This window comes from Ailuropoda melanoleuca, chromosome 18 (assembly GCF_002007445.2).
Source record: "Ailuropoda melanoleuca isolate Jingjing chromosome 18, ASM200744v2, whole genome shotgun sequence".
Classification (NCBI taxonomy): domain Eukaryota; kingdom Metazoa; phylum Chordata; class Mammalia; order Carnivora; family Ursidae; genus Ailuropoda; species Ailuropoda melanoleuca.
In genome coordinates, this window is record NC_048235.1 from 13,806,584 (window position 1) to 13,817,718 (window position 11,135).

The 11,135-nt window shown below is 41.9% G+C and overlaps 2 protein-coding genes across 3 annotated transcripts in view; one reads left to right on the forward strand and one right to left on the reverse strand.

Moving 5' to 3' along the window:
• CFAP97 (cilia and flagella associated protein 97) overlaps positions 1-3,950 on the reverse strand; it is a 38,520-nt gene extending 34,570 nt beyond the window's left edge. The window contains exon 1 of one of the 2 annotated variants that reach the window (XM_034647583.1): positions 3,807-3,950. In XM_034647583.1, coding sequence (XP_034503474.1) covers positions 3,807-3,928 — 122 coding nt within the window. In that variant the 5' untranslated portion in view covers positions 3,929-3,950. Of the gene's footprint in view, positions 1-3,692 lie in introns of both variants that reach the window. The other variant, XM_011237637.3, reaches the window with a different exon arrangement.
• Positions 3,951-3,987: 37 nt separating this feature from the next.
• SNX25 (sorting nexin 25) overlaps positions 3,988-11,135 on the forward strand; it is a 144,655-nt gene continuing 137,507 nt past the window's right edge. Inside the window, exons 1-2 of the mRNA XM_034647767.1 lie at positions 3,988-4,455; positions 4,544-4,695. The gene's annotated coding sequence lies outside the window, so the exon portion shown is untranslated. The remainder of the gene's footprint in view (positions 4,456-4,543; positions 4,696-11,135) is intronic.

Genomic DNA, 11,135 nt, shown 5'->3' on the forward strand with positions numbered 1-11,135 from the left:
GGAGAGGGGCGCCCCTGGGTGGCTCAGTCTGGTTAAGCTTCTGATTCTCGATTAAGGCTCAGGTCATGACCTCAGGGTCGTGAAAAAGAGCATGGAGCCTGCTTAAGATTCTCTCTGTCCTGCTCCCTGTGCCCCTCCCTCCACCCCTGCTTGCCTGGGCTCGCTCTCAAAAAAATTTCTTGTAAGTCTCTTCAAATTTTTAAAAACAAATGGTTTCATGGCATAGCCCAGAGCATAAATTTCCCTAGTCGGTTTAAAAAACAACTCTTTCAAAAACAAATCATCCAAATCATTCTAACTACCATGCCTCAGAAAAACTTGTTTACATTTTTCAGGAAATACACAAAATTACTAATCTAACTCTCATTTGTATTAGTGCTACTATTCTAGTACAACTGACAGCTAAAGCGTATCTAAGTTTAAGAGGTTTTTATTATTGCCATTCACCAATGAGAAAAATGAAGCACAGCACGAACTTGGCCCAGTCATACAGCTTGGTAAGTGGCACAGCGAGGATTCGAGGCAGGCACAGTTTAAGGATCACATTATTAATCACTGTTTATTCTGCTTCAAAGTAAGGTCCTGAGCTAAGATTGGTTTTTTTAAACCTTTAAAATACATTGTTGTGATATCTGTGATTTATCGGATAGTAAACTGTCACCAAGATAACAAGATCTTCTCATCACTGGGACTTTCAAAGGGCAATGCGACCTATTTAGCAATATGGTTTTAGGAACAGTTCTTTGCAGAAAAGGATGGTCTGTACAGTTAAAATCAGATACACACGCCAGTGACTGCCACACATTTTGCTGGGATTTATTTGCTATGTAGCAGTTTTCCACTAACAGAGTAAATTGGAACAAACCTCACTAGAACCACAAATTAAACCAGTAGAAGCCTTGAGTAAAGTGTTAATCTAGGTAACAAGAATTTACAACTTTGAATTAACTTATGACCCTCTCTATTCCAATCTGAGTTTGTGACCAAACCACCTTTCCAAAGAGAGTAGTGAATTCCAAATGTATTTCTGACAAGGAGAGTGACAATTCTGGAAGTCACTAAACTTGAAATGTTTCCAGCATGCCTCCTCTTTGTGCGTTTGGCATATCAAGTCAAATTTTGTGATCCCTGATAACCTTGAGTGAGACCTATGTAAAGTTCCCTATGAAGGTGCATGGCAAAATAATGAAAGTTAGAGCTAATATCCGTCCCATATCCTCCAAGTTCCCCAACAGTCCTGAAAGGAAAAAATTTTACCCCTTTACATTAGGAATGAAGAGACTAAGGCCTAGCAATTTAAATGGCTTTAACAATTTAAATTAGTTTGTATCAAGTATGCCTCTTACAACTTCAAGCTTTATCGAATTTGTGAATTAAAAAAAAATGAGATGGACAGTTGAAAATAGATTCAAAAGGTTCTGGATAAATGGAAAAGAAGCTAACTTTCAAACAGATTTTTATAATGAGCCAAGCACTGTTCTAAGCACTCTTTCACTCATCATTTACCATAGATTATTTTCACTGACCACTTAATACTGGTAACAACTTTGAGGTTAGAGACAAGGAAACTGAAGCACAGAGATTAATGACATGTTCAAAGACCACATGTCTAGAAAGCAGTAGAATCAGGATTTGAGTCCAGACTGTCAGCAGTCTTACTGATTATGCTGTATTGAAACAAGCAGAGGAAAATAAGCCAAAAACCTAATGGGGAGGTATATATACTGAAATAGCCAAATAATAACGCAATAATAGCACAGACGCAGAATGAGGGAAGGTGAGGAGGGAAGGTGCACTGAGAGCCCCAGCTTAAAAGAAGGTTCACTGAAAAAAGACTCGGAGCTTACCAAGTGGCAAAAGCATGATCCAGAAATCAAAGGATTAAAATGTTCTTAAGTCATACCGGATAGCAATATGCAGTCTTAAGGGAACTTGCATTATATTCTGCTTGGTCAAACTATTTCTTAAATGAAGCATTTAGTTCTTGGTGCTATGGTAAAGAGTCTAGCATCTATGTCATGATCAATGGTTTATCAAACAAGGGATTCATAGCTAGTAAAAGTAATGGCTAAGAGAAAGGGTATGCTCAGATATTTAAAAAACTGTGATATGAAAAAAGATTTTAGGAGCTGTTATTTGTAGTGCCAGAGGTAGAACTTTCATCAACAGATGTAATATATATAAGAAACCGGTTCTTAAATCAACATATAGAATGGGCTACTTTCTAAGATTATGAGCCATGCGTCACTAGATTTGGAGCAAAAACTGTCCACTTTTTGGGATACTACAGAGGGAATTCATGCATTAGGAGGATACGATTTTCCCAACCATAACATTTTATGAGCTAGGTCTAAATCCCAACATCTATTTGTAATCCAAATAATTAGGTAGTTCTTTGAAATCCGTTTTTCACAGCTAACAGTTTCGTGCCTTATTTCCTTAGAAACTGTGAACTCCTGGCTCTTGCTCATCTTTATATCCCCAGTGTCTACAGTAGGATCTGACAAATACTAAACATTCCAAGAATGTTTATCTGATGAAGGAGTTTGGAGTTAGGAGACTTAAAATTGAACTCTAGTCCTGCTCTTTGATATCTATGTAAGCAGAAAAATGACTGCTTTTCCCTGAGCTAGTTTCCTTGACAGTTTCCCACAACAGTCTCCCACCAACCTTCACCCCCCCACCACACACACCAGAATTAACTATGCCCTTATCTGTATTTACATCTGTAGTACTCAACAATTGTTAAGGACCCCCCTTCCCAAGTGGTCACAGTTCATGAGAAGTGGCGCATAACACCCGGGAGACTTTTCAGGCATAATATGCAACAGATAGGATTATTGGAAGGATTTAAGCACTATAGTGATTTAACTGAATTTACGGGAAAATTATCCAACGATCCCACCCACTAAGCGATCTTTCCGATAACATTTATTTCAAACTTGGTGGGCGTCATTTTACTTTACAAATACAAATGTGGACTTTAAGAAAATTGTAAAAATTCTCTTTATACCATACTGGGAAACGCTAAAAATTAAATGATAATTCATTTAATAACTCTTCTGGGGCTAATGAAAACCGGTATTTGTCAAAGCGGCCTGGGCGTCACTTGGACACTCACCGTTTGTATAGCTCCTGCCGAGCCAGCAACAGAAATACTAATGCTTTTTCAGATACATCATAAAAACACAAATAAGAATCTGGCATTTTTTAAACTGTCATTTCGTTACTGTGACATCACATTATTTCTGTAATTAGGTGTGTAATATGGTCCAAACAAGGTAATCGGAAAATCTCGGCCGAAAGTAAACACCCGTTTTCCAGGCACTTGAGTCGAGGGTCCGTTTACTACCTCCTCCTGACCACCCCCCGCCCCGTAGCAAAAGATAACTGACAGCCCCTCAGGCTCCCGAGTTCAGAGTCAAGTCCTCAGAGGTGGGCGGCGCCGACCCGAACCCGGCTCCCAGGCCATCCCCCAACGCATCCGGGGGGTAGGCCGGGCGGTTCCCATAGGGGCCGGCTGGGGCTGCGGGCGGCCCCACGAACCCGCCAGCCGCGGGCTCGGACGCCTTTGTTGTAGTTACACCCGCCACTCGAGGGGCTGGCTGGGCCGCAGAGCCGACGGAGCAAAGGGCTGGGGGTCCCGGGCCGCCCGCCTTCCTAACTTTCCGCGCTGCCTTCCTCATACCGACCCTGAGTGATCGCCGCTGCCTGGGCTCCAAAGAGAGGAAACGGATCCCGAACGGAGGCGAGGGGGGCGGGCGCGTCGCTGGCGGGGAAGAAGGGGATGCTCGCGCACTGCTTACCTGGGTGCCGCGGCCGTCGCAGCCGCCTCGCGCTCCGCCTCGAGCGCCGTCAGCGGCGTTCCAGGCTCGCGCGTACGCGCCAGCGCGCGCACGCAGCCCACGCACGCGGCCCCCAGCGGCATTGCTCGAGCTTCCGGAGGCGGAGAGAGCGGAAAGGGAAAGGAGGGGGTGCAGAGGGAGAGCCGCGAGTACCGCGGGAACTGGGCGGTGGCCAAACGTGCGGCGCGGCGCCTCTTTGTTGCTGCTCGCCGAGGGCGTCATAGAGCGCGGTGGGCCCGCCGGAGGCTAGAGAGGCTCCACCCGTCGGCCCACCTGCGGGAGACGGGAGGGGGAAGCCAGGCCCGCGATTCTCCAGTGGAAAGAGGCACGTGAAGAAAGGAATCTTGTAGGCCCTTAGTTGTCCAGCGCACCGTTAAGGACTTATTGCTACTGCCCCCGCTGTTAATGGTAATGCGGTGGACCCAGTTGTTACGGTGGCTAATTGGGAAAGTGGCTTTAATTATCTCGTAAGTCCTTACCAAAAAACAACAGTAATAAAGGGGGGCAGCTGTGACTTAGTGATTCTTTTTATCAGCAAAGCTCAGATCAGAGAGCCAGTGGTTCTATGATCCAAGAGCTGGTAACACATGAGAAAGTCTTCTGACTACTGGTAAGTGAGGTGAGTGGTTAAAACAAGAAAAAAAAAATGATCTCTGGAACATGATGAATGATATAATTTTTCGGTTTTGAACTTACAGGCACATACTAGGTGTGGTGGAATAATGGTGCCCCAGATTTGTCTACTTCCTGATCCCTGCAACCCGTGAATATGCCATTTAACGTGGCAGAAGGGACGCTGTGCTATGTGATTCAGGATCTTGAGATGGGAAAATCAACCTAGATTATCCAGGTGAGCTCGGTGGAATCATATGGATTCTTAAAAAAGAGTCAAGGAGTTCGGAGTCGATAATAGGAGTGGTGGCCATAGAATCAAGAGGTGGTGATGTACGGCACAGTGACTGTAGTTGACAGTACTGTATTGCATACTGAAAAGTTAATACAGTAGCTCTTAAAAGTTCTCATCACACACACACAAAGTTCTCAGGGGCGCCTGGGTGGCTCAGTCAGTTAATCCCTGGACTCTTGATTTCCTCTCAGGTCGTGATCTCAGGGTGGTGAGATGGAGCCCTGGGTGAGGCTCTGCCCACTGAGTATGGAGCCTGCTTAAGATTCTCTTCTCCCTCTGCCCCTCCTCTCACTCACTCAAAAAAAAGAAAAAGATTCTCATCACAAGGGAAAAAATATGTAGCTATGTGAGGTGATGGATGTTAACTAGACTTATTGTGGTATTCATTTCGTAATATATACATATATCATGTTGTACACCCTAAACTTACACGCTGTTACATGTAAATTATAACTCAATAAAACTGTAAGTTAGAAAAAAATTTTTAAAAAGATTTTATTTATTTATTTCACAGAGAGACAGCCAGCGAGAGAGGGAACACCAGCAGGGGGAGTGGGAGAGGAAGAAGCAGGCTCCCCGTGGAGGAGCCTGATGTGGGGCTCGATCCCAGAACGCTGGGATCATGCCCTGAGCCGAAGGCAGATGCTTAAGGATTGAGCCACCTAAAATTTTAGGTGCCCCTAAAATTTTTTTTTTAATTAAGGAAAAGCAGCAGGAGGTCAGAGTGTTGTAAGGGGGCCTTGAGCCAAGGAAAGCAGGCACTTCTGGAAGCTGACAAAGGGAAGAAAAGGAATTCTCCCCTGAAGCCTCCAGAGGAAGGCAGCCCTGTCAATACCCGATTTTAGACTTCTGACCTCCAGAACAGAAAGAGAATAAATTTGTGTCGTTTTAAAGCACTGAGTTTGTACTAATTTATTATAGCAGCAATAGAAACCTAATATAATGGGTACTCAATACAGTTTTTACATGAAAGTGCAANTACTAATTTATTTTAGCAGCAATAGAAACCTAATATAATGGGTACTCAATACAGTTTTTACATGAAAGTGCAAAGAAAGCTAGGAACTAAGGGTTATCCATATCTATCCTAGGGAGTGTCACTAAGGAATTGACTATTTTTGTTCTTTACAATGCATTTTGTAGTTTTGGGTTGTAACTGCCAGCAAGTACACAGAATCCTCCTGTTCTTTTTGTAGGCTAAAAGGCCCGACTTCACTTAATTCTGCTTGTTGAAACTATGCTGGCATCATTTCCCAGGGATGATTGTCTACTCTGTGGTCAAAAGTTTGTTATGCAAAGGGTTTGAATAAACATTTCTCCAAAGAATATATACAAATGGCCAATAAGCACATGAAAAGATGCTCAACATGACTAATCCTGAGGGAAATGCAAACAAATCATGACATACCACTTCACACACATTAGGGTGGTGGCTACTGTAAAAATAAGAGAGAAAATAAAAAGGATTGGCAAAAATGTGGAGAGATTGGAAACCTTGTGTATTGCTCATGGGAATGTGAAATGGTATGACTGCTGTGGACAACTATGGCAGTTCCTCAATAAATTGAACACAGAACTACCGTATGACCCAGCAATTTCACATGTGGGTATATACCCCAAAGAATTGAAAGCAGAGTCTCAAACAGGTATTTGTACACCCATGTTTGTAGTAGCATTATTCACCAAAGCCAAAAGATGGAAACAACCCAAATGTCTATCAAAAGATCGATAAACAGGGGCGCCTGGGTGGCACAGCGGTTAAGCGTCTGCCTTCGGCTCAGGGCGTGATCCCGGCGTTATGGGATCGAGCCCCACATCAGGCTCCTCTGCTGGGAGCCTGCTTCTTCCTCTCCCACTCCCCCTGCTTGTTCCCTCTCTCGCTGGCTGTCTCTATCTCTGTTGAATAAATAAATAAAATCTTTAAAAAAAAAAAGATCGATAAACAAAATGTGATACGTTCATACAGGAATATTATTCAGCCATAAACAGGAGTGAAGTTATGATACATGCTACAACATGGATGAATCTTGAAAACATGCTAAGTGAAATAAGCCAGGCACGAAAGGACAAATATGAATCCGTTTATATGAAGTACCCAAAATAGGCAAATCGCAGTAACAGAAATTAGAAATGGGGTGCCTGACTAGCTCGGTTGGTAGAGTGTGCAACTCTTGATCTTGGGATTGTGTGTTTGAGCCCCACTTTGGGTGTGGAGATTGCTTAAAAATAAAATCTTAAAAAAAAATGAGGTTACCAGGGCCTGAGAGGTGGAGAGGGGAGGGGAATTTCTTCTTTACTGCGTACAGAGTTCCAGTACAGGATGATGAAAGTGATCTAGAAATGGATGTTGGTGATGGTTGTACAACAGTGTGAATGTACCTAATGCCACCGAACTGTACACTTAAAAATGGTTAAAATAGGGGCGCCTGGGTAGTGCAGTCGTTAGGCGTCTGCCTTCGGCTCAGGGCGTGATCCGTCGTTCCGGGATCGAGTCCCACATCGGGCTCCTCCGCTGGGAGCCTGCTTCTTCCTCTCCCACTCCCCCAGCTTGTGTTCCCTCTCTCGCTGGCTGTCTATCTCTGTCAAATAAATAAATAAAAAATCTTTAAAAAAATGGTTAAAATATTAAATTTTGTGTATGTTTTATAATAAAAAATAACAAGAAAGCTTAAACTTTCATTTTGGCTTTTTCTGGACTATGAATTTGTAAAATTTTGCCTTTTGCCCGGTTTTCTTTTCCTGTAAAGAGCACATCCTCAGTAGTCTATATTGAATGAATGAATCAATGAATGCATGAAATAGATTGTAAATAAGCTTCTTCAGGACAGAGATTTTAATTGCTTTGTGTCCTTTTATACTTCTGGTCATAGAAGGTCACCAACTCATAAGTGAAAAAAGGCTCTTTTCTGGATTCATTGAACCTGGACTCTTTTATCAGAAAAGAGGAAAATAATATCCCCTGGCCCTTTTTCAAAAATTGTGTTTCACTTATTGTAAACTTCTTGAAACAGAATATAGGTTTGACTGTTTCTGTAGAGAGCTATTAAAAGACCTTTTTGCATAATAGCTGGAGGTTTTTTCATCTATGCTAATATACTTTATGTTATGAGCAAATGGACATTTTTTTTTTAAAATTTAGGAATTAAGTTCTGAAGGATGAAGTCTTTACTGGGTTGAAGTTTATAAACCAAATTGGAATTAGATGTCGTTAAGTTTCATATTTTTTAAGTTTCTAAAGGGGGGTACTTCAAAATATCTAAATGCTCTAAGAGGAAATTGAGAAAGCAAAATGACTTAGAGAAGGAGAGAGAGAATCTCAAACAGACCCACTGAGCAGGGAGCCCAAGCTGGGGCTCCATCCCACAACTCTGAGATCATAACCCGAGGTGAAATCATGAGTTGGACACTTAACTGACATAGCCGCCCGGGCGCTCCCAGAGACCATATTTTATACCGTTTCTAACAAAGCACCTAGCTAATATTTTTGGACTGAATGAATGAATAGAAGTCACATACTACCTTCCAGAAGTTTACAGTCTAATTAAAAGCGGTTCTGGGATCGAGCTCTGCAGCCGGTTCCCCGCTGGCGGAGCATCTGCTTCTGCCTCTCCTTTTGCCCCTCCCCTCCACTTGTGCTCTCTCTCATGCTCTCTCTCTCTCTCAAAATCTTAAAAAAAAAAGTTTCCATTAAAATATGAGATTATTTTTTATTACTTTCTTTTGGTCTACTCGATTATTCTAGATATAGTACCATGGAAGCATATCAGATTTATTCATTCAAAAGTATTTATTAAAGGCCCACTCTGTGCAACCCCTATTCAGGACTCATTAATACTCTAATACTGATTTTTACTTTCCATAGGTATGTTCTCTTTCCTAGAGCAACTAAATGACAAATGAGGGACACTGGCTACCTTTTGGTAGTATATAAAAATTTCATATAATATTAAATACATAGTGCGGGGCGCCTGGGTGGCACAGCGGTTAAGCGTCTGCCTTCAGCTCAGGGCGTGGTCCCGGCGTTATGGGATCGAGCCCCACATCAGGCTCCTCCGCTATGGGCCTGCTTCTTCCTCTCCCACTCCCCCTGCTTGTGTTCCCTCTCTCGCTGGCTGTCTCTATCTCTGTTGAATAAATAAATAAAATCTTTAAAAGAAATATTACATACATAGTGCTAATCTGAAAATATTCAAAATCCTTTCCTAATTTATGTAAGTACATTTAATCAAACAGTGCCCTGCCTACTTTATATTTTACTCTGCTCATAATACATATCATGAAACAGCATATAGATCAATTCAAGAAGTTTTTTTGGCCCACATGCATGTTGGAGAAATTAAATAATAAGTAAACACAATTTATATTCTTTCTTTATAATCTGCTGGTCAATAGTATGGGTTATCAAATCGAAGTGAGTGTAGAATATTTTTTCAGTTTACGCTTCATAACTTGAAAATGTTAGAGTAAAATAAAGCTAAATGATATAGCTATATCACTAAACTCTTTACTCACAAACATATATTGTCTCACTTCCCCCATCCTTCTCTAGGTCCTTTTGTTCATTTTATAGGTAAATGGGATCAGATTATGAAGAACTATCAATTCCAGGAACCAGAAATGTAAACTTAACATATTTGCAGTGATAAGTCACCGGGTATCACTGATTTTGGTGAGCGGCCAGATGATCCGTGAGAAACTGATTAGTGTATTCTGTCAAAGCAAATTGTGGTAGGTTGTTAAACTAATGAAACCAATGAATTATACTCCCCATATTTAAACCCATGTATAGACCCCTCCCTATTTAATTACTGGCTGGGCCATGTGATTTGCTTTGGTCAATGAGACATTAGCAAATGTAACACAAGCAAAAGCTTAAAAAGAACTTGCACATGGCATCTCTGAGACTGTCATGTGAAGAAGGCCAAGCTGACCTTTTGGAGGATAAGTACACAGGGAGCAGAGACAAACCATCTCAATAGAGACTCCATAGATCAAACAGTCCCAGCCTAGGCATCAGGAGACCCAGGCAAGAAGAGCAGAATTGCCCAACTGACCCCGGTCCAAATTGCTGACCCACAAAATCATAAGTAAATAAAATGGTTATTTGGTCATAGTTTGTTATGCAACGATAGATAATTGACACACCGTATCTCCAGTATGTCTTCTTTTGGATAATAACCTCTTGGATAATACTTAGTTTTAAAAAAATAACTGGAATTTAAATAAAAATTTGAAACAAACATAAATATTTGGCAGACAAAAAAATCAAGTTGCATGGCTCATTGTATGTAAATGATTCTTCATAAAACAATAATTACAAAAAAGAATTAAAAATAATAACCCCTCCAAAATATCCACCAAATACTTTACTTCATATGAATGTTATATTTTTTCTTTGTTGAAATAATGACACAGATGATTGCTTATAGAAAAACAGTATAGTCGTAGTGATATGAAAATATATTTTAATGCTTACTTTTCTTCACTATTCTCCCTGGGAAGCAGGATATAACTCATTTTATTGGAAAACAATAGTGCTGTTAAACTGTTGAAATTCTTCAGGATTGCTACAGGAAGAGAGTTCTGAGACTTTGCTTTTGTTTCCCCTATCCTTTATTTCTCACTGCTCCTCTATTCTTCCCTTTCTTCTTTCTATTCCCGATTGGCCCTATCACCTATCATTTCCCATCATAAATCTCTTTAGAATTCTTTTATTTCCTTTACAATTCTTCCATCTATCAAAGATAGAGCTGCTGCTTTCTTGGTCTTAGTAGTAATTACTAGTATTTAGCATATTGGCATCTTTTCAGTAAACATTATCTGTGTATTGACGATGGGATCATGATAGAATAGGAGAGTAACGTTGGACCACTTTCGCTTGCGTAGGTAATAACATTTGCACTGAATCTTTAGTAACAAAAACATAGGGACTTGGAGCCAAAGTGATTATGGCAGCTGTGTACACCCTCTGGCACCAGGCCGACTTTTGGGGCCTTTCCGTAACTAGCAACTGCAGGCTTCATTACTCCTCCACGTTCGTCGGATTCTCTCCCTGAAGGGAAACGGTATTAAAAGTGAGCATCAGGAATGGTTGCCGATTTTATCTAAACGGCCGGTGAAAACAAAGCAGAAATTTGGGGAACCGTAAGCATGGGAGACTACTCGTCAGTGAAGAGATCACCTGAGCCGGAGAATTACAAATGCTTCTGACACTTGCCCCCAAATTTTCCATCCTTGGACGGTACCTGGGGGGAGGGGAGGAGGAGCGCAGGACCGAGCAGCGGCCCCCGCGATGGGTCGCGCCCCCTCGCCTGAGGGGCAGCAACGGTCGGACCCCGCCCCCGCGCCGCGGGTGGGCGGTGGGGGCCGGGCGCGGCCGGGCC